The sequence below is a fragment of the Macaca nemestrina genome, chromosome 1, assembly GCF_043159975.1.
Source record: "Macaca nemestrina isolate mMacNem1 chromosome 1, mMacNem.hap1, whole genome shotgun sequence".
NCBI classification, from domain to species: Eukaryota; Metazoa; Chordata; class Mammalia; order Primates; family Cercopithecidae; genus Macaca; species Macaca nemestrina.
This window is the reverse complement of record NC_092125.1, coordinates 103018388-103035593: the sequence shown is the minus strand read 5'-3', so window position 1 is coordinate 103035593 and position 17206 is coordinate 103018388. Positions and strand designations below refer to the sequence as shown.

General features: G+C 57.0%; 1 protein-coding gene across 1 annotated transcript; it reads right to left on the bottom strand.

Moving 5' to 3' along the window:
• Positions 1-7954: 7954 nt before the first annotated feature.
• LOC105498064 (nestin) lies at positions 7955-16557 on the bottom strand. The gene is made up of 4 exons (XM_011769863.3): positions 15632-16557; positions 14378-14502; positions 12617-12690; positions 7955-12370 (listed from the first exon to the last, which is right to left on the bottom strand). Exons 1-4 carry the CDS (start codon positions 16412-16414, stop codon positions 8493-8495), a joined length of 4860 nt encoding a protein of 1619 aa, XP_011768165.2. The 5' UTR covers positions 16415-16557; the 3' UTR covers positions 7955-8492.
• Between the last annotated feature and the right edge of the window lie 649 nt (positions 16558-17206).

Sequence of the window (17206 nt, the reverse complement as noted above, 5' to 3'; positions counted from 1 at the left end):
CCTTAAGAGGAGAAGGCTGGGGAGGGGCAGTGTCTGTCCTTGGGCTCTTAAGGGAGGTCCCCTGAGGTGGAGTTTGATAGTATATTGGATTTCCCCAGAGAGCCCATGGTGGTGAGCTGGAAGGGGCTTTGGTTTCCCATCAAGGCATTCTCACCGACTCTCCCCAAGAGCGGCAGGAGGGCTCCATCATCTTCTCTGATGTATTGATCAGGAGAGCTTCAGAGGTAGACAGGCTGAAGCTGGAATCCTGCCCTGTCCCTGATACCTGCCCGGGTGTTCTGGCGGGGCCCGGAAACGGAAGCCCTCTCCTGGCTTTGTTGGGCTTCCTGGGGAAGGCGGAGCTGGTCCACGGGTGACTCAGCGTCCTGCACAGAGTCCAACCCCTGGCCCAGTCCCTGTGTGTGTGTGCGTGTATGTGTGTCCTATCCTGGCCTTGGGCAGGAGGAATTGGCCCCTCATAGAGTGTCAGCCCCATCTTTGGGGATGTGGAGTAGGGGCCACATCTGTGTCTGCCTCTGCTTCCAGGGCACAGCACCAATCTAACGATGTGCTCACCCCTGCCAAGCCCCTGGACGTGTGGTTAAGCTCTCAGCCTCATTCCCACATGTCTAAACAGGGGTCCCTTTGCAGAGTTTTCAGTTTCCTGGGAATGAAGGAGATCAGAATGTGTATGGAGAGAAGAGACCCAGCCTGGGTGAGATTTAGGGGCTTGAACATTGCCGAGGGGCCTGGCAGCCTGGTGAGATGGCCTTCCAGAGAGCCCCAACTTATTTGCTAGGGCCTCCAGCTTCCTTCCTTCCAGGCTGCTCTACCACACACCTACCTGCTCATTCCTCCCCCACACCCCCAACTCCCACAGCACTGTCCTGACCTCACTGGGGCCTTTGTCCTAGCTGTGAGGCCCTGTCTGTGGGCCTGTCTCCTGCACAGGGAAAGAAAGAGTCCCATTGTTCCGGCTCCCTGCTGTGACACAGCAGCTCCTAAAGACTTCCAAAAATGCTTAGCCCGTCAGACTCCCGTGGGTGAGTGGACTTTCCCTGGGGGCTGCAGCCAGATCTCTGCCTGGAGTGAGGGCCCAGGTGCTGTCTCTCCCAGCTGTGCAAGTTCTTTCAATCCACAGACTGGAGGTCCTTCCTGAGATCTGACTTCCGCTCTGCATTCTGCAAAGCAGCCTACTTCCTCCTGAGAAGGGAGAACTGAAAGAGGCAGGGGCAGAGCATGAGGAAGGAAAGGAAAGAAAGGAAAAAAAGGAAGGAAAAAGAAAAGAAAACAGGAGAAAAGGAAGAATGTGAGGAAATTCCCCCCACTGAGAGACTCTAGACTAGTTAATTGTCTGAGTGGGTGGATCTTGTGGCTTCTGTGTTTATTCCCGGATGCTTCTTCCTTAGTATTTAGAGAGCTTGCTAATGGGGAGGCTGTCGACCACAGGACTGGAATATTTAAGGGGGCTAGCCCACAGTCCCCTGGCCCATGGGTTTTTGTTTCATTTTTTTAAGACAGGGTCTCACTTTGTCGCCCAGATTGTAGTGCAGAGGCACGATCTTGGCTCACTGCAAACTCTGCCTCCCAGGCTCAAGCGATTCTCATGCCTCAGCCTCCTCAGCAGCTGGGACTACAAGGCGCATGCTACCAGGCAGGAAACTTTTTGTTTTTGTTTTTGTTTTTGTTTTTGTAGGAATGAGGTTTCTCCATGTTGTTCAAGCTGGTCTCGAACTACTGGGCTCAAGCGATCCTCCCGCCTCAGCCTCCCAAAGTGCTGGGATTACAGGCATAAGCCATCTTGCCTGCCCTGGCCCATGTTATATAGACCCCAAGTGGCATCTAGGAATTCCTAGTATCACTGGCAAGGGACATCGCTCTGTGCCTCAGTTTCTCCATCAAGGTGAACCGAAGTTCTCTCTGACATAATTTCCTGGCAAGTGAAAGGAAGAAATCCTGGAGAGACCAAAAGACTCAGAAATTGCGCCAGGCACGGTGGCTCACGCCTGTAATCCCAGCACTTTGGGAGGCTGAGCCGGGTGGATCACAAAGTCAGGAGATCGAGACCATCCTGGCTAACACGGTGAAACCCCGTCTCTACTAAAAATACAAAAAAATTAGCTGGGTGTGGTGGCGGGCACCTGTAGTCCCAGCTACTATGGAGGCTGAGGCAGGAGAATGGCGTGAACCCGGGAGGCGGAGCTTGCAGTGAGCGGAGATCGCACCACTGCACTCCAGCCTGGGCGACAGAGCGAGACTCCGACAAAAAAAAAAAAAAAAAAAGACTCAGAACTTGGGAAGGGACCAGGGAGGAGGGAGGAAAGTAGGCAGAAGACAGAAGAGAGGTGAAAATGGGGAGACAGGGAAGGAGAGTTGGGTCCCTGAGTGGCAAATTTCTCTCCTTTGCGAAGAGGATGGAGTCCTGAAGACCCAGGAGGGGGCCAGAGCCAGCGGAGCATTTCCCCACTGTAAAGTCTCCCAGCCAGCCTGCCTGGGGCTCTGGGGCCCTGGCACTTGCAAGCAGCTGAGACGGCAGCTGTTGGGAGGGGGTTCCTCGACAGAGGCCTCCTGGCACCTGCCTTGGTTTATTTCTGGAGCCACAGCTGAGTCATGGGGGTGGGGAGAGTGAACGGGACTGGGGGGGAGGGGAGACTGTGACTAGAAGAGAAGGTTGAGGAAGGAAGAGGGCTCTAGGGCCTGGGACGCTGGGACCTAGGGTCCATCCCTTTGGGGCCAGAGCATCAAGTACAGGAGGGACATCCACCTTGGAGCCCCTGGAATAGTGGGGCTTGGGGAAGGCTTTGGGGAGTAGGAGGCAGGGCCTCTACCCTTGAAATGTGGGAGAAGAGACAAGCCTGATCTGGGTGTGGGAATGCTGTGTTAGAAAGACTGAGAGGCCAGTCACAGTGGCTCATGCCTGTAATCTCAGCATTTGGGGAGGCCAAAGCAGGCAGATCACTTGAGCCCAGGAGTTCAAGACCAGCCTAGGTAACATAGCAAGAGCCTGTCTCTACTAAAAATACAAAAATTAGCCAGGTCTGGTGGCTTACGCCTGCAGTCCCAGCAACTTGAGAGGCTGAGGTGGGAGGATGGCTGTTGTGAACCAAGGAAGTCAAGGCTGCCGTGAACTAGGATAGTGCCACTGCACTCCAGCCTGGGTGACAGACAAGATCTCCATCAGAAGAAGAAGAAGAAGGAGGAGGAGGAGGAAGAGGAGAAGGAGGAGGAGGGGGGGGGGAGAGGGGAAAGAGGGCTCCCAGCAGGGAGGTAGATGGGAGACCCCAGTGCCATGAGAGAGGAAAGAGAGAGGGCCACATTTTCCTCTGTGGGCCATTCTTTCTGTCCCTCCCTCTGCTTCTGAGCCAAGCATCTCCTCCCCTGGTTCAGCCACTTGAGATTCTTCTCATCCTAGTCTTTTTAAGGTCAGCCTGTAGATTCAGGAACAGAGTGCCTGAGTCCTTTCTTCAGGTACTTGAGCTGCATTCAAGAAACATCCTATTTTCCCACCTCCCAAGAAGACCCTCAAGTCTAACTTCCATCTGTCCTGCTGTAGGATCCATCCTGGAACGTAGCTCTCCCCTGTGGGTGGGGCTGGGGGTCCAGCTGGGACCCAGGAGCCTGTGCCCAAGCCCAGAGTCGTCTCGGGTTTCCTGGGCTTAGGTGGGCTTTTTTTCCATCCCCTCTCCCTTCCATGGGCAGCCTCAGAGAGCACATTCCAGCTGAAATTAAATCACATTCCTCTCTCCCTGCTTCATGAGCATGGCATTGCTGACAGCAGCTGTGACACCACAGGGTCAAGTGGCAGCAGCTGGTTCCCCAGGGAGGGGCTGAGAAGGGGGTGGGGAGGGAAGTGGAGGACCAGGGCCTTTCTTTGGAGGCAATAAATGAATTCTGATTCTTTGATCTCAAGAGACCAGAGAAAGAGGCACAGACCCTGCAGTGGCAGGGATCAAGGTTAGACCACAGGATGTCCTAGCTGTGTGGTGCCTCTGGGGATGACCCAGTCCCAGGAAGGCCCCACGGGGGAAGGAGGTGTCCAGTGTCTCTTTCTGAGAGGACCCTGGAAGAACGTACTCTCCCCACTCCAGGGCTGGGCTCTCACACAGACATTAAGGCTGAAGGAGCCCTTTAAGAGACCACACTCTGTGCTCCCTTGGCCGAGCCCAACACCTAGGCCTTTGATTTCCTCTGAGACTCGTGGCAATGGCGGCAGGAGCAGCAGCAGCAGCAGCAATGGGACAGCATCAGGCTGGCTTGAATGGAGAGCTCAGCCCCTAACCTCACCCTCTGAGGCGCCTCAGCCTGCACAGCCTTATAAGGAAGTGCCCCAAACAAACCGAGGAAGCCACCTCCGGCCCCCCACCCGGCCCCACCCCATCCAAAAGCTATATTTACCCAGAGGAGGCCCCAGAATAACCTCCCACTTGTCCTTGCACTGATTGGAGGGGTGGGGGCAGGGGGGATACTGTCCCTCTGTGCTCCCTCCCCTGGGACTTCACCCTCAGAAGTGTGTCCCGTTGTCTGTCATGGTCATTCATTTATTTAATACGCATTTATTCAGCACCTCCTGGGCTCCCAGGCACTGAGCTAGGCTCTGGGCGATGACCAGGACAAAGGTCTTGCTGTCCCAGAAACTCCCATGATGACAGCATGTCTGAGACTCCGCAGTTCCCTGGTTTTGCTTCTACTCTGGCCTCCTTTTCCAGCTCCTTCCCAGTCATCTCCTCTCTGTCAGAAACTCCTCTGGAGCTCTGTCCAGGGCTCTCTTCATCTTATATGCTCTCTCTGGGGGATCTCTAGGCCAGCGACCCCCTAATTCTTGTCTCCAACCTGGCCCTCTCTCCTGTGCTCCAGCTCCACGTGTCCACCTGCCTCAAGCACCTCCTCCTGGAGGTCACAATTTCCTGCTGGATGCTGCCGCTCAGAAAATAGTCCTATGTCTGCCAGCTGCCCAGCCAAAAACCTGGGACCCTCTGCTAGCATATCCCCCCCATCCCCTACCATGGATTACCAAGTCCTGAGATTCCCTTTCCTCATGTGTCTCCTCTCCACCACTGCCACCGCCACTGTCTCCTGCCTGCACTATGGCAGGTAGCAGCCTCCCTGAAGCCCTCCTGCCCACACCAACCTGTTTTCACGCAGCAGCCAGAGTTTGACTTGAAATGCAAACCTGGGCCGGGGGTGGTGGCTCACGCCCGTAATCCCAGAACTTTGGGAGGCCGACGCAGGCGGATCACTTGAGGTCAGGAGTTTGAGACTAACCTGGCCATCATGCTGAAACCCTGTCTCTACTATACAAAAATTAGCTGGGTGTGGTGTCAGGTGCCTGTAATCCCAGCTACTCTGGAGACTGAGGCAGGAGAATCTCTTGAACTGGGGAGGCAGAGGTTGCAGTGAGCCGAGATTGCACCACTGCACTCCAGCCTGGGTGACAGAATGAGACTCCCGTTTCAAAAAACAAGCAAGCAAACAAAAAATAACAAAAATTAGCTGGGCGTGGCCTCGGGCACCTGTAATCCCAGCTACTTGGGAGGCTGAGGCAAGAGAATTGCTTGAACCGGGGAGGCAGAGATTGGAGTAGCCAAGATCGCATCACTGCACTCCAGGCTGGGCGACAGAATGAGACTCCTTCTCAAAAGAAAAAAAAAAAAGAAGGAAAGAAATGCAAACCTGGTCAGGTCACCTCTGCTTGCAACCCTTTAGAAGCTCTCGCTTCAGAATTCACTCATTGCCTCCAAATACGTAGAAGTCTTTATTTCCTGGCTATCTAATGAGACCTCTGTCCCCAAACCCTGACTCTCTCTTCAGTCTCATGATGAACTTTTTCTTCCCTCCTCCACCATCTGGCACAGGAGCCTTCCTTCTCTTTCTCAGTTGCCCAGGCTTTCTCTTCCTGCCTCTGAACTTTGCACATGCTGTTCCCTCTGACTAGAACCCCTTTCCTTCTCCTCCTCCCCAACTGGCCACTCCTGCTCATCTTTCAGGTTCTCAGGAGAGCCTTCCCTGTCTACCCCTCCCGTACGCCCCCAACCCAGGTCAGGCGAGGTCCCCTGCACTCTGCTCCCATAACCTAGGGCACTTCACTGTTTTCAGATATGATTTCCACTCAGAAGCCCTTGTTCAACTGGTAGGTAAAGCTGCCTGAGTGAGGAAGCCCATTGTTCTTTATCTGTGGCTCCCCAGTGCCTGCACAGCACATGGCATGTGGTAGATGCTCAGTAAATAGTTGTTGACAAATGATGACCGCTCCTGTTCTCACCACCAGGAAGGTCCCTGTTACTGTCCAACCCTCGCTCCTCTTGCTGCATTGACAATCACTTCCAAAGAGAACACGCCTCCCACGACATATCCCCTTAGGGAAGTCCTCGCTTCTACCCTGTTTGAGATTATTGGCAGCAATGGCCAGTTTGGTAACTCTATATGGGATCAGGAGTCCTGTGGGCGGGGGGGTAGGGTGGGCACCAGACACAGGGAAGGACTGCTTGGCTAGGCCCCCGTCCTCGGCCCTTGCCCAAGCGGAGGTGCCCGAGGGCCTGGGGAGATCAAGCACAGGGCACCTCTGTCCCATTGGAGGGGCAGGGAGTGGACCTTCCTTGCCTGGATGCCAATGCACTGGCCCTAGGCCTAGCAGCCTGGCAGGATCAGATAGGGCCTTGTTAGCAGTGGGTACAGGAAGGAGAGAGCGGAGGCTTGGGCTGCCAGGAGGGTGGGGTGGGGAGAGACAGGATCCCGGCCCCTGAGGGATGGGGCATAGTGGGTGAGAAATGGAGCCTGGGTGCCCAAGACAGAGGTGCTAGATGAAGACAGGCAGAGAGGCAGACAGTGAGGGCCTGTCAGGGAGGCCCCTACCCACCCCTCTCTGACTGGAGGACAGGAGTAGGAGCCAGAGGGGCTGGGACTTCATCCTCTCATCTTTCTCCAGCCCTCAGCCCTGAGCCCAAAGGGAGGGAGAGCCTGCTCCCGGACTTGGGATCCGCTCCAAACTGGAACATTTGTTTGGCAGCCCCTATCCCACCCCCACCGGCGCTATTTAGAGGTGTCGCCAGATCTTCCTTCCCCACAGAGCTGAAGCAGCGAGTGGTTTCTATTTGGGTATCCTGACTTCAAGGCCTGCAGGCCCCACCTAATCCAGGAACCCCTGGTCCCCTCCCTGTCCTCCACAGGGACACAGAGAGTTCCTGGGAAGTGGGGGGAGGAGGAGACGCTGTGGCTGGAGGACCCTTGGGCTAAGCTGCTGCCAGCACAGCACTGTCATCAGCACACCCCCAGCCCCCACCCCGACAGTTCAGCCCCCCACTCTCCCCTCTCCCCTGCCTCCTGCTGCAGCGTTGGAGGGAAGTCCTACCGAAGAGCTATGCTGTCCTCAGCCTCCTTCCTGCTCTCCTGGGCCCAGGGAGGCTCCCAGGTCACCTGGCCCAGCCTCTCTCATTGTGTGGCAGAGTCTGAGGCTTAGAGGATCAATGCTGACCTGAGGCCACGCAGCCAGACTGAAGCCGAATAGGCCTGCCTCTTCCTTCACCCTGCTCCCACCAAGCCAGGGGGAGCAGATCAGGCCAGACAACTTGTTTGGGTTTAGAGACAAGGGGGCTTATTATGCTGGCGGCACCAAGGGGCTAATGGCGGGGGACATACAAGGGTGGGGGTGGCCCCAAGGCCTAATCCCTGTAATCAGTGCTGTGGGCAGAGATGATGACAGGCCTGGCTTCTGCAGGCGCTGAGGTCACCTGGACTGGCCTCCCCCAGCCAAGCTACAGCCCCTGGCCCTCCCCAGGCCCCAGCACTGCTGTCTGCAGCTTGGGTCTGTCTGCCCTCATCCCCCAAGGAGGTCTCCAGGGTCCTCCTCTCCTCAGGAGGCAGCCCCTCCCCAGCACCAGCATCTCATCCCTCCTCCCCAACAGTCTCCCCCACCACCCCATCTCTGCTCCTGTACTAACTCTGAGGGGCCCCTCTGAGAGGCGGAAGGAAGAGTCCAGACTTTGAAGGCAGAGGCATTACTTTATTCAGGCAGGGACTAGCCAGGCAGGGCCACAGGTGGCAGGGATGGGGAGGTCAGGACACGGGAGTGCCATCACCTCCATTAGCCACAGGCCAGACAGCCCAGGAGGGTGGTGCTACTGCAGTGAGATGGGGCAGGGCTGGTGAGCTTGGGCACAAAAGCCAGCATGTCACCCTTCCTTTGGAGAAGCCTCTGGGCTACCGGACTTTTCCAGCTGATGGGATGTGGAGGGAAGGGGGCCTAGTACTATCGGGATTCAGCTTACGTAGCCTATGAGATGGTGCAGGCAAGAGATCCTCTTTGCAGGGCAGGAGGTTATATTCCTACAGCCTCCATTCTTGGAGTAGGCTCCTTTGCCACACCCCTTTTCACCTTAGCCGGCCAGGCCTCTCAGCCAGAAACCACAGGTCAAGAGATCATAAGTTAAGAGTGCTGCCCCTGAGCAGGGAGCGGGCTTGGAGACATCCTCCCACTCCCTGCACCCCTAAGTCCCCAGTGCCAGGGAGATGGTCTTTCCCTAGTCCTCCCCTGAGGACCAGGACTCTCTATCTCCTTCTCTCTGAGTGAACTTCAGGAACTGACCCTGGCCCAGGTGAACAGGAGCCCCTGCCCAAGAGGTCTTCAGGGCACTCCCCTCCTCCTCCTGAAAGGGGCTCCCTCGGTCTTCCTCAGGGACGAGCAGCGTCCCTTGCCCCACTTCCTCAGACTGCTCCAGTCCGTTCATCACTCCCCCATTCACATGCTGTGACTTCTCCTCCAAGTTGGGACCCTGGCCATTAACACCAATGATGTCTGCCCCTGGGCCTGAGTCCTCCATCCCACCGGGGACCTCCAGAGGGCCAGGGACTTTGTCTTCCCTCTCCAAGGAAACAGGGTCTGACTCTTCTTCTGAGCCAGAAGGCTCAGCACTGTCCTGGGACTCAGTTTCCAGGGCAGTCATGGGGGCACCAGCCACTGCACCCCTCAAGCCGTCATCCCAGGGGACACTGACACCCACAGAATCAGACTCCAGGAAGTCCCCTCTCTGGGAGCTACTCAGGGCCTGGAGGCTGCCAACAGAGGATCCTGGCCCCCACCGCCCAGCCTCTGGCTCCCTCCCCTTCTCCTCATCCTCCTCTCCCTCCTCCCCACTTTCTTCCTCATCTGCAAACCCATCAGACTCCCCATCCCGATCCCAGGCTGCAGGCTCCAGTAGCAGCTGAGGCACCTGGCCTAGAGGTTCTGCCACCTCCCCAGGGACCCCAGGAAGAAAAGATGCCTCAGTCCCCAGGTCCTCAAATTCCTCTGACAGGTCAGAGTCACGGCCACACTCTTCTTCTCCCTCCTCCCCCTCCTCCTCTTCTGAGGGTGGGGCCTCAAGGCCCTTGGAAGCCAGGGCAGCAGGGTCCCAGCCCTCCTTTCCAGTCTTCCCTTGAGGGGGTGGCCTCTGCTCTCCAGTAGGGTCCCACTTGGGGGAAGTGGGGGACCTGAGGTAGAGGCCCAGGGGAGTGGAGTCGGGAAGAGTCTCCCCCAGCTCACCCTCCTCACTCTCTTCTCTGCTCTCCTCCCCCTCCTCTTGGAGGCCCTTGGGGATCTCCCCAGAACCCAACTCCTCCTGCTCACTCTCTACTTTCCCCAGGGCCTCAGCCCTCCCCTGCACCCCCCAGCTAGCCTCCTGGCTCCCTTCAGCCTGAGGCTGGGGCCCAGGGGCATCTTCCAGGATTGGGGTGTACGTTGGGCTGGGGGAGACCAGCACTGGTGGTACATCCTTCTCAGCTTCCTCTGACCCCAGGGGCGGAGGGGGAGGGGCATCACTTCCATCGTGGCCCAGGGTCTCAGCAGGGAACGCCTCCTCTGCTTCCCTGGGGGCCTCAGCCTCTGACTCCTCCCAACCCTTGGGAGACTCCCAAGGGTCTCTACTCTTCCTGGGCAACTCGGAGAGCTCTGTCCCCAGAGCACCTGCCTCCTCTGGGTCCTTTCTAGGCCCTTCCAAGCCCTGAACCCTCTTTGCCTCCAAACTCTCCTCTTCCAGAGGTGGTTCCATCACCTCTTCCCTGGTCAGATGGCCTGAGTCCTCCAGCCCTCCCACCTCCTGCCTCGGGCCTGGCTCAGCTCCCACAGCAGACTCACCCGTGACAGGCTCTGACGCCAACGTGACCTCTGGGGAAGCTTGGCCACCCCGTGGGGCCACATCCTCATCTTCCACCAGGGGCTCTATCGCCTCTGGCAGCCCCTGGGGAGCTTGGAGGCCTGGGGCCCCCACCTGTTGTGATTGTCCTTCGGGGTCCTGGAGGCCCTCAGCCCCTCCCTTCCCACTAGCTCCCTCAGCTAGGCCTCTCTGCTCTTTGGGCTCAGGGCTCTCTGGGTGCCCCTCGCCTGGGATCCAGACCTCCTCTGTGGCATTCGCCTCTCCCTGCTCTACCACCTCCTCCTTCCCAGCGAAGCCATCCTGCTCCCTCAGGTTCAGCTCTGCCTCATCCTCATTTTCCACTCCAGCCATCCCAGCGGGGCTTTCCTGAAACAGTTCTTGGTCCTTTCCCACCGTATCTTCCCACCTCTGCACATCTGCAGACTGCGGCAGCTCCTGTCTCTCCTCCTCCAGAGACCTCAGTGACTCTTGGTTCTCTCCCTTCCCCAGGTTCTCTTCCTCTTCCAGATTCCTTTGACTTTCCTTGTCTACCTCCTCTGGAGATCTCAAATTCTCCAGGTTCCATGCTCCTAGAGATCTCAATGGTTCCTGATTCTCCTCTTCTAGGAGTCTCAATGTCTCTTGGTTCACTTCCACAGACTCCAGTGGTTCTTGAATTTCTAGAGGTTTCATTGTCCCCTGATTTATTTCTTCTAGAGACCACAGTGGTGCCTCAGTTTCTGGAGATTTCAGTGTTTCCAGGTTCTCTTGTCCTGCAGACTTCAGTGATTGTAGGAGCTCTGTTTCTAAAGATTTTACTGCCTCTACACTCTCTTCTTTGAGTGACTTTAATAACTCTTGATTCTCATTTTCAAGAGGTCTAGCTATCTCCTGGTCAAAAGACTTCAGTGGTTCTGGATCCACTTTTTCTGGGGGTCTTAATGTCATCTGATCCTCTTCCCCTAGAGGCCTCTGTGGCTGTTGAGTCTCTTTTTCAAGAGTTCTCAGTGTCTCTTGGTCCTCTTCTTCTAAAGACCTCAGTGATGTGTGATTCTCTGTTTCTAGAGGTCTCACAATACTCTGGTCCTCTTCTTCTAGAGTGTTCAGTGGTTCCTGGTTCTCTTTTTCCAGAGGTCTAAAGGCCTCTTGGTTCTCATCTTCAAGAGACCTCAGGGGTTCCTGATTCACCTTTGTCAGAGATCTCAGTGCCTCCTCATCCTCTACTTCTAGAGATCTCAGTGGCTCCTGATTCTCCTTTTCCAGAGCTGTCAATGACTCTAAGTTCTCTTGCAGAGAACTTACTAATTCTTGATTTTCCTTTCCTGGAAATAAAAATGTCTCTAGATTACCTTCAAGAGATTTCATTAGTTCTTGATTCTCCTTTTGCAGGGGTTGCAATGTCTGTGTGTCCTCTTTTCCTATAGGCTTAAGTAGGCCTACAGCCTCTTTTTCTAGAGGTCTCACTACCTCCACATCCTTTAATAGCTCTTTATTTTCCTTTTCTAGACTTTTTAGTGTATCTAAGTCTTCTTCTAAGGACCTCGGAGATTCTTGATTCTCCCTTTCTAATGTCTCATGGCTCTGGTTTTCCAGAGTCTTCAGTGACTCTTGAATCTCCTCTCCCAGAGACTTCAGGGTTTCTTTTTCCAAAGGAACCTGGGAGTCCTGGATTTCCTTCCTGTTTAGATCCTGTTCTTCCCATATTTCCTGCTGCAAGCTGCTCACCATTTTACCCTCTATGGCTGTTTCTTTCTCTACCAACCCCCGTATTTGTCCTTCACCTTCCTCTTGGCATATGCTGAACACTCTAGACCCACCAGATTCTCCATCCTTAGCCTCTAAACTGGAGTGGTCAGGGCTGACGGGTGGGGCCAAGGAGGCATGGTCCTCTGGGGACTGGCCTGTACCGGCCTCTTGCCACTGGCCCCCAGGCTCCTCTGGTCCAGGCAGGACGCTGGCAGGAATGGCCACCTTGGCTTCAGCCTGCAGAGGCTCTGGAGCCTGTTTCCTCCCACCCTGTGCCTGGAGCAGAGAGACTGGAGCATCCTGGGCTCTGATCTCTGCATCTGTAGCAAGAGAGGGTGCCTGAGGTGTGGGTGGGATGGGGGTGCTGGCCAAGGTAGGGGTACGGGCCTGGAGGAATTCTTGGTTCTTAAGAAAGGCTGGCACAGGTGTCTCAAGGGTAGCAGGCAAGGGTGAGGGGAGGGAAGTTGGGCTCAGGACTGGGAGCAAAGATCCAAGACGCCGGCCCTCTGGGGTCCCAGGGAATTGCAGCTCCAACTTGGGGTCTGGAAAGGCAGAGGGGGAAGAAACAGCATCAGTATACCACTGGCAGTGAGGGGAGACACAGAGCGGCCACCACTGGCAAGAGTGTCCATGCGCCTGCCCCTGGTGCCCACGGCTGGGCTGAGAGCATGCTCACTGACTCTGGAGGCCACGGACTTGTGATTTAGATTGGTGCCTCTAGGGAAAGATAGGTCTGGGATATGAAGAGCAAAGCAGGGTAGTTTCTGTGGGATCTTGGCCCCTCTTACCCGGGAAGCTGAGGGAAGTCTTGGAGCCACCGCCAGGTGTTTGCAGCCGGGAGTTCTCAGCCTCCAGGAGGGTCCTGGAGAGGAGGGAGGGAAAGTGGGGTCAGCCCTCTGCCCCCAGGCCTGCAGGCAGCAAGCCAGCTGGGGACAACTCAGGCTGAGCTTGTACCATCCTGGCCCTGCAGGCTTCCTCTTCATTTGACAATGTCACACAAAAGTCACACTCAGGGTGAAATCACATAGTCACATACCCACAGACGTCACACACTTGGTCACACAGAGTCACACCGTATTGGGATACACAGCAGAGCTCAGACATAGAAGCAGATTCCCACACAGTCGGACACTGCCCTACACACACGCACACAAGGCTTAGGCTAGCCTCCTCCTCCCACCCCAGGCCGATGACCTCATCCTCTGTGTGGGGGACCGATTCTCATGCTAATTGCTGCCATTGTCCAAGTCACCATCTGGAGGGTCTGAGAAGGAGAGGATTCTGGGGAAGTGGGAATTCTCAGGCCGTTCCCATGGGATGGGCTCCCTCCTCCTTCCCTGGTGGCCCCCAGAGCTAGCGACAGACAAAAGCAAATGAATTCAGCTCCCCCTCTCCAAATCCTTTTCATGCCTCAAAAACCAGCAGTTAAATTCCTCGGGGCCCACCAGACCCTTCCCCTCGGTGGTTTCACTTGGGGTCAGGGCCCTCATCTTAGGATCTCTGAGCACTCTGGATCCCAAGCTCTTCGGTGCACGGAGGTCTTTGTGTCCAGGCCCCTGCCTCAGTGCCCCTTGAACCAATGAGGGGAGCAGGGACCAATCAACTCAACAACTTAGGCTGAGCAGCTACTCCTCTCTGCTTTGCTCCATGATCTCTGAGACTGGTTAGCACTTGCTGTAGCCTCACCTCTGTCCTTCCCAATGCTGTGGCCTTCCTTCTGGGCTTCTCTTCCCTGGTGGTGGAGCCCCTCTCTTCCACATCCTCCCCAGAGCCTCACTGACCTTCCATCTCTGGGCCTTGCCTCCCCTCCTTTCCTGACCTCATATGGCCCTTCACCAGCCACAGAGCCCCTTCCTCAGGGTCCATCAATGGCCCCTCAGCCAACAGGGCCAATTTCCCAGAAGAGACTGCGGGCTTTGCCCAAGGCCACATAGCAAGTGAGAAGCCGCCCCTCCTTGGTCTCAGCCATTTCTAGGAAAACAGAAAATGTGGACGATGAAAGGTTGGGCAGGACCAAGGGCACTAGGGGGCATCAGAGGAGTCAGGCCCCATGACATCCAGGCTAGAAGAGGCCTTGGAAGTCCCCCAGCCCAGCCCTCAGCCCCTAGACAAGGCTGAGGCCCAGGTCAGGTGGCAAGTCAGTGCAGCCACCCCATGCCTGCAATGCCTCCTTTCCGTGGTTGCCAAAGGACATGGCCCCCGGGGTGTGGGCACGCATAGAGTTGGAGCTTTGCCCCTTGGGGGGAGGGTCTGGATACAGTTGCCCCACACGGGTCCAGCCCCTCTCCAGAGGCTGTCCCACTCAGCAATATCATCTCTCCTGGGGGAATTTCCTGGGCACAGGACATTTTTCAGGTCTCCAACCTATGGGAGAGCAGATGGTTTCAGGCAGGACATGTTTCGGTGTGGAAGTGACTAGCCTAGAGTTACAGAACCCAGTGGCAGCAGAGTTACCATCACCTACACCTCTGGTCCCCTTCAGCCACACAGTCTGCCCCAGCATGTGTGTGCACCTCTGTGTGCCTGGGTAGACAGGGCTCATCTCGTACCTGTACGTGGCCACCTCCAGGCTGAGGGACATCTTGAGATGCGCCAGCTGCTGCCGACCTTCCAGGACCTGAGCGATCTGGCTCTGTAGGCCCTGTTTCTCCTGCTCCAGGGCCTCCACAGCCAGCTGCAGGGCAGGCAAGAGGCAGTCAGCGGAGGGGCTGGGGTCCCTTCTGCGAACCAACCTGTGTCCTGCCCGCTGCTGCTGCCTGGGAAGCACCTCCTGCTCCCTGGCTGACTTCTCTGTGCAGCAGACCCCCGTCTCCCCCACCCTACTGCCTGCCCAGAGAGCCCCCTCTGGATCAGCCAAGATAAGCCCAGGGCCCCTGTCAGCCCTCTCAGCCCTCTCCCACTGCTCCTCCTCTGAGGATGCTGATTAAATGGTAGCACATGTTGCTCAGAACACAGCCCCCACAGGAAGGGGAGGTGATGGGTTATGGAGAGGAGAAGAGGGAAAAAAAAAGTGGAAGCAGAAGGAAAAACGATTAATCAAGAGGCCTGGAGCCTGCAGGACTGGAAGGCAAACAGCCCCAGTCCCCCATTGGTCCCATCTCCCATAGCTGTCTCCTGCTCCTCACAGCAGGCTCCCACCCCCGCCCCACCCCATTTCCCACATGTTCTGGATTCTCTCTCCTCTGAGAGGAGGGATGGGGAGGTGGCCATGGCACCTCTGTGTGGCTCAGGCAAGAAGCTGTTTTTGCAGCTGCTGGTCACATCTGTGCCCTGTGAGAAGGAGCAGCTGTTATGGGCCTCTGGAATGTGCTCCAGGGAGCCGAGAAGCCATGACATGGGAGGGGGCTGGTAACCATTCATTCAGGGCCCCTCACTCCTCCCCTCGGGGGAAGGAGGGCTGTGAGGAACTTGGAGATTCTGAGTGACCAGGCCACCAGACTCAGCGCAGAGGCGATAGTGCTGGGCATCTTCCCAGTAATAGCAGAGCCTGGGGAGGGGCCCGGAGACCCGGTCATCATCAGAGCCAGACGGTGCCACCCAGAGAGTGTGGGGGGGGGGCTGCTGCAATGAGTCTTGGGCCTGACTGCCCACCCAGGGATGTGTTTCGAGAAGCCCCACCATTCGCACCCTACACTAGACGGGGCTGTAAAAGTCTAGGACTTGTGGCACCAGGTTTCTGAGAACTGGCTCCTGATTCAACAGCCAGCTAGCCCCACTCCCTTCCCAGAAGGTCTCTGAGCTTCATAAGGGACTTTCTGGAGCTTTCTGGAACTTTCTCTCACCCAGGCCCTCAACCTCCTCACCTGGAACTTTTCAGTAGCCCGCAGCCGCTCCTGCCAGCGGCCCTCCAACCTCTGTTCCAACGCTGCCCTGCGCTCCTGGAGGCCTCCGCGCTCAGCCTGGAGCTGCTGCAACTCCAGGCGGCCCTCGCGGGCACCCTGCACCGCCCGGCCCAGCCGCTCGCGGGCCTGGCCCAGCGACGTCTCCATGTGCGCCACGCGCTCCTGATAGCCGCGCACTGCCCCGCGCCACGCCTCGCCCAGTCGCCTTGCCAGCTCCTCCACCTCCGGGGCCGGCGCGGGAGGCCCGCGGGGCGGCGCGGGGCAGCGGGGGGCACAGGCAGCCTGTGCGTTCAGGCCGATGCGCTCTTCCTCGTGCGCCAGGCGTAGAGCCTCTAGCTCGCGCTCCAGCTCTGCCGCCTGTCTGCTCAGCCAGGCCCGGGCGCATTTCTCCGCCTCGACGGCGCGCCGGTTGCGGGCTACCTCCTCCGCCGTCCGCTCCCGGGCCAGCCGCAGCTGCTGGCATCGGCCCACCACGCCCTCCAGCTCTTCAGCCAGGTTGTCGCGCGCCACCTCGGCCGCGTGCTTCTCCCGCCAGCGCTGATCAACGAGGGCCCGCAGGGCCGCCAGCTCATCGTCGGCTCGCGCCCGCCAGGAGGTGTCCTCGGATTGTGCCCGGAGCCCCCCGAGCTCGGCGCTGAGCAGCTCATTCTGCTCCTCCAGCGCCTTGACCCGGCCCAGGTAGGCCTCCAGGCGCCGATTGAGCTCCCACATCTGAAAAGACTCCTCCCCCATGCAGCCCTCCATCCTGCTCGTCTGACCCACTGAGGATGGACAGACGCTGGGCACCAGGAAAAGGGAGCGGCTCACAGAGCTTTTAGGACCGAAGAGAAAAGAGACCGACGGGGACAATGACGGGGCGGGGCGGGGTGGGAGTAGCCTGAGCGACTGAGAGTCGGGAGTGGGAGCGAGGCTATTCATACTCCCGCCAGGCGGGCGGGAAGAGGGGCGGGACCCAGGTCTTAACCCCTTAGAGGTCAGAGAGTGGCAGCAGCCTCTGTCCCTGCTTCCCCAGGGTGCTGGAGAGTGGAACCAAAGAAGAAGCCCTACCATGGAGAATCGGATCTGAGGATGGTGGCTTTCTGAGGGAGGAGGCCGTGAAGAAGGGTCACAATCCGCAAAAAAGGCAAATAATGCACAGAACCGAGCCTGTGGGAGTGGGGGTGCCAGGACGTTCCAGCCTGGGAGGGAGTGCAGTCTCAGTTACTCGACACATCCGAGAGAGGTATCACTTACTGAATTCCTCTAAGACTCAGTTTCTTCATCCATAAAATGGGAGCAGTGATGGAAATCGCATGGCTACTGAAAGAAATGAATGTGGCCAGGTTTTTTTTGTTTTTTGGTTTTTTTTTAAATAACAAATGCTCATCCTCCTGAAATACTGGAGGGAGTACTACAGCATTGCAGAAAGAAGCTGGAGAGACACTGCCTGGAAAACAAGAACAAATGTCTGATATTGGGACACACACACACACACGCACACACACACACACACACACGCTATTGCCCGAGTCTCCATCAGAAAAGGGAGCGACCAGG